This window comes from Plectropomus leopardus, unplaced genomic scaffold, assembly GCF_008729295.1.
Source record: "Plectropomus leopardus isolate mb unplaced genomic scaffold, YSFRI_Pleo_2.0 unplaced_scaffold303, whole genome shotgun sequence".
NCBI classification, from domain to species: domain Eukaryota; kingdom Metazoa; phylum Chordata; class Actinopteri; order Perciformes; family Serranidae; genus Plectropomus; species Plectropomus leopardus.
Window position 1 is genome coordinate 1 of NW_024633042.1, and position 5,465 is coordinate 5,465.

The window sequence follows — 5,465 nt, forward strand, 5'->3', positions numbered from 1 at the left end:
TATAGAATATAATAATAATAATAAGAAGAAGAATAAAACAGTCACAGCAGCCATTTGTTTATTTGATTACATTTACCTTTAATACTTTGATACATTTTCATGATTAAACATTTATTATTTTACTTAAAGGTTTTGAATTCAGACTTTTACTTGTAATTGAGTATTTTTACAGTGTACTATTAGTACTTTTACTTAAGTAAAAGATCTGAATAATTCCTCCACAACTGTATAACACACACAGATATACACACTTGGCATAGCTGTGAGTTTTCTCATGGTTTGTGTGTTCAGGCTGCCTCAGCCTCGGGCCAGAGACATGCTGGACGCTGGCGTGATCGTCGCTTTCGGCAGCGACTTCAACCCAAACGCCTACTGCTGCTCCATGGTGAGGAAACGCGAGTGTTGCATGATGGTTACAGCCTCGTCCCTGTCCTCCGTTTATTTGTGTCGTCCTCTCTCTGTCTCCTGTCCCTCCTCAGCCGATCGTCATGCACCTGGCCTGCGTCAATATGAGGATGTCCATGCCCGAGGCTTTGGCCGCGACCACCATCAATGCAGCCTACGCCCTCGGACGCTCCCACACACACGGATCACTGGAGGTCAACAAACACGGAGACCTGCTGGTCCTCAACACCACACGGTAAATATGCTGTATATATAAGGTTCAGTGGTTAAAGTAATGAAGTACATCTACTCAAGTACTGTAATTATAGGTACTTGCACTCTGCTACATTTGATATCTTCACTAATTGATGACTATTTGTCTTCAGATTTAAAATGTACAGATTTATGTGGAAAATGTGTGATTTTTCGTATGAAATCTTTGTCACAGACCACAGTGAAATCATCATAAACAATAAAATAAGTAAATATTTCATACTACTACATACTATATTTTGATTTTTTGTGACATAATGAACTATTACCGTTCATATTAAAAAAAAATCTGTTTTTGAAATGTTGCCATCAATGAAAATGATTATGATATTTAAATGGCATACTACCCTATAACTTTTTAGATTTTTTTGACTGTCTTTTTAATCTAAATTTGTATTACTGTTTTACATTTTATGACACACTGTACTAAGATATGTATGAATATATATATAAAATAGAAAAGAGACATCTTTTAATCTATGTTTATTAAAAAATGTCCCTAGCAGTCTGAGTGTTAATGTTAATTTCACTTGTCCGCTGGCATTCAGTACTCACTGTTTGATAACTGCATGCTTTGTGTGTTAATATTAAATGTAAACGGATCCTATCTCCTGTATTGCAGATGGGAGCATCTGATCTACCAGCTGGGAGGACATCAGGAGCTCATCCGTTACGTTGTCATCAAGGGCAACGTCGTCGTTGATAACGACAAAACCACGGACTTATAACCAGAGAAGAACTGGTGGAGGCGCCATCAATAACTCTGATAGAAAGGTAACGTGACATTTTTCTTGGTAAACCTTACTACAACAATGATGGCAACAATGATACTGCGACTTTTACTATGACAATTTTTTAAAGAATAATAATACATACTACAGTATGGCTTTTTATTCAACATTTTTAAGGCATACTGTAATTTACTACTTAATTTTCTACTCAATTTATGGCACACTGAAGACCTACTAACTTTGTCTTAAAAAAGTAAGGTATACTAAACTATGACTTTTGTCATACAATACTATGACTATATTTTTTCTGAATGTTTGTGGCATATGATTATTTTTATGACATAATATACTATGACTACTGAAAAAAAATCCTGACATATTGTATTATTACTTAAAAAAATCTTTATGGCATACTATCCCGTGACTTCAAAAAAATCCTTATGACTTGCTATGCTTTTTTTATGGCATACTATACCATGATGATTTTCTGACACGTTTTGTGCAATATTTAATTTGGATGGACTGGTATTAGAGAAAACTGGAAAGGTTGTTCAAAATCGCACCAGAAAGTCTTATTGTAGCATTTTGTTAAAAAATGCACATAAAAGTCATACTATATATATAGCATGGCGTTCATAGTTGCACGGACCCGGATAAACCCCCTACAACCTGGGCCAAGGGAGTGTCTCTGGCCCGTCCCCTCTTGGGGGATCCAGGGTGGCTCTGGGAGTACCTCTAGTACTACCCACCCTTGTTTTTTTGTGACTTTTTATTACTTGTGGTCAGCCGAAGCCTGAAAACTGAAAGTTTGCTGCTGTCCTGCAACCTGTTTCTTTTTTGTCTTGTTTGGTCTTTTTAGCCTCTCACCAGATTCTCAGAAGGATGAAATTTTAACACCCAAGGATGGTTGAAAAAAGTTAAAAGATAAAAATGTCAGAAGCGGGGCGCCAGGTGGCTTGGGTGGTGGGGCGGGCGCCCCATGTGCAGAGGCTCTGTCCTCGCCGCCACAGCTTTGCTGCATGTTGTACCTCACTCCCTTTTACAGGAGCTATATATACTGTCTATCACAAGATTTAAGCAAAATAAAGCAGAAGCACAAAAAGCCCACGCAGTGATCTGCTGGTCCTTGTTATCTGGAGGTCCTTCCCATCTTGACTCTCTCCACTGTCTGTCTTTCCCCATTGGCTGGCCTTGGGGTGGCATATTCGAGGAGGATCTCCCACCTGCTGCCTGAGGTGTCATGTTTGGGTAGCAGCTTTCTTCTCCTGCTCCAGGGGAGTTTCCACCCCTCCACATGTGGTCTCCTGTCACTGATCGCTCAGACAGCTGCTGCTGCTGATTCATGAACATGTTAAACATGCTCATAAGCCAGGGTGCGGCCGTTTGCATGTTCATGAAGGGCTTCATTTCCCTTTGGGGAATCTGGGTGCGAGTTTCCATTCTTGGCTGGTCTCCCAACAGCACCAAAAAGTCATACTATAGCATGTGGTTTTCTGCCACTTTTTTTTGACATGCTATATTATGATGTTGACATGATTTTTGGTTGTTGTTTTTTTGTCTTCCCAGCTCCTTGGTATGGCTTTCTCGATGACGCTTTACCAACAGATCCACTGGGCAGGAAAGAGGTATGACGCCTGATGGGATTAACACGATTTTTCCAACGTGTTAATATTAGTTACATATTCACTTTTATGTCATAGTAAAAACAAGCCAGTTACAATATGTGCCACTAAACCCTTTTATTTCACATTCGTTCAGTCTGTTAAACTAGTGTTTCTAATGGGTAGCATTTGTATTGTAATGTCTGTTGTTATTTTTAATTTTTGAGATTTGCCTCTGACATTCAAAACATAGATAAAGGACTGAGTATTTGGTTGTTAAAGGCCATGCCTATGGAAAGACACCATTTTGAATAAAAGCATTCTTCATAAATAAAATTTAATGTGGTCTCTCGGATTTATAATTACTATCTCATTCACTGATTTTCTTTTGTTATCTTTTGTTCCTTCAATCTTAAATCTGAATAACATGTAATTGTATGACTTTTTTGTGTCATTTTGAATGACATGCTATAGTATGACTTGCACCCACATCCTAACCCAAGCTGTTTATTCCCCTCGAGGGAAATGAACCCTTTCATGAACATGCAAACGGCCGCACCCTGGCCTATAAGCATGTTTAACATGTTCATGAAATAGCAGCAGCAGCTGTTTGAGCAATCAGTGACAGGAAGTGGCATGTAGAGGGGTGGAAACTCCCCTTAAGCAGAAGGAAGCTCCTACCCAAAAATGACACCTCATACCCAACCCTCGACCCCAAGGCCATCCAACGAGGAGAGACGGAGAGCGGAGAGAGCCATGACGTGATAGACCTCCAGATAAAGAGGAACAACAGATCACTGTGTGTGCTTTTTGTGCTTGTGTGCTTCTGCTCTGTCTTGCCTAGACCTTTCGTTAGATGGTATATGTATCTCCTGTAAGAGAGAGTGAGGTAACTGTTGCTTTTGATTTACGCTTTTAACATTTTTGTCTTTCAATAAAGCCTGCCTAAAGCAAGTTTAACCTATTGCTATCATCTCCACGTGTTCGCCTTTTCATCCCTCTCAGAATCTGGTGAGTGGCTAAAAAGACAAAACAAGACAAAAACAAACAGCATTTTTTCGACGTGCTATATTATGACATTTTTGTCCTTTTTAACGACACATTTTTTAACGTGTCAAAATTAGAATTTTTTCGACAGACTATACTGTGGCGTTTTCCACATGCTATTTTATGACGTTTTTGGCCTTTTTATCGACATTGTACACTATGAAGTGTCTCTAAAAACTATAGCAGCCATTTTTTCAATATGTCAAAAATTAGAAGTTGCCAGACTATACTATGAGTTTTTTTGTCATTTTTTCAACGTGCTACACTAAAACGTGTCTCCACATGCTCTTCTATGTTGTTTTCAGCCCTTTTTTTGACATGTCAAAATTTGACTTTCTTTTTTTTTTTTTAACCATGCTATACTATGGGATTTATGAAGTTTTTAGACTTTTTGGCCTTTATTTCCACTTTGTATATACTATGATGGGTCTTCACAAGCTATTCTATGTTGTTTTCAGCCATTTTTGGGAGCAGTAAAAATTTGACTTTTTTTAGCAATTATACTATTGCCTTTTTGGCCATTTTTTTGACATGCTAAATTATGATGTTTTTGGCCTTTATTCTCACTTTGTTTACTATGACGTGTCTCTACAAGCTATGATATGTCATTTTTTCAACTTGTGAAATGAAAGTGTTTTTGGCTTTTTTTGTAACTTTCTGTGCTATGGCGGGTTTCAGCACGCTATTTAATGCTCTTTTAAACTGTTTTCAGCTGATTTTGGGACGTGTCATTTTTGGACATTTTGCCATACTATAGCCTTGCTTTTTTCGGTCATTTTTTCAACTTGTGAAATTATGGTGTTTTTGGCTTTTTTTGTAACTCTCTGTGCTATGGCGTGTTTCAGCACGCTATTTAATGCTGTTTAAAAGTGTTTCGAGCTATTTTTGGCACGTGTCATTTTTGGACATTTTGCCATACTATAGCCTTGCTTTTTGGGTCATTTATTCAACTTGTGAAATTATGGTGTTTTGGCCGTTTCTTGTAACTTTCTGTGCTATGGCGTGTTTCAGCACTCTATTTAATGCTGTTTAAAAGTGTTTTCAGCTGTTTTTGGGACGTGTAATTTTTAGACATTTTGCCATACTATAGCCTTGCTTTTTGGGTCATTTTTTCGACATGCAAAAACATAGTGTTTTTGGCTTTTTTTCTTAACTTTCTGTGCTATTGCGTGTTTCAGCACGCTATTTAATGCTGTTTTAAATTGTTTTCAGCTGATTTTGGGACGTGTCATTTTTGGACATTTTGCCATACTATAGCCTTGCTTTTTGGGTCATTTTTTCAACTTGTGAAATTATGGTGTTTTTGGCTTTTTTTGTAACTTTCTGTGCTAAGGCGTGTTTCAGCACGCTATTTAATGCTGTTTAAAAGTGTTTCCAGGTATTTTTAGCATGTGTCATTTTTGGACATTTTGCCATACTATAGCCTTGC

General features: G+C 37.9%; 1 protein-coding gene across 1 annotated transcript; it reads left to right on the plus strand.

Annotated features, from left to right (window-relative positions):
• Nucleotides 1–296: 296 nt before the first annotated feature.
• On the plus strand, nucleotides 297–3,354 carry LOC121938591 (probable imidazolonepropionase). The gene is made up of 4 exons (XM_042481811.1): nucleotides 297–385; nucleotides 480–640; nucleotides 1,280–1,431; nucleotides 2,955–3,354. Exons 1-3 carry the CDS (start codon nucleotides 317–319, stop codon nucleotides 1,383–1,385), a joined length of 336 nt encoding a protein of 111 aa, XP_042337745.1. The 5' UTR covers nucleotides 297–316; the 3' UTR covers nucleotides 1,386–1,431; nucleotides 2,955–3,354.
• The last annotated feature ends 2,111 nt before the right edge of the window (nucleotides 3,355–5,465 follow it).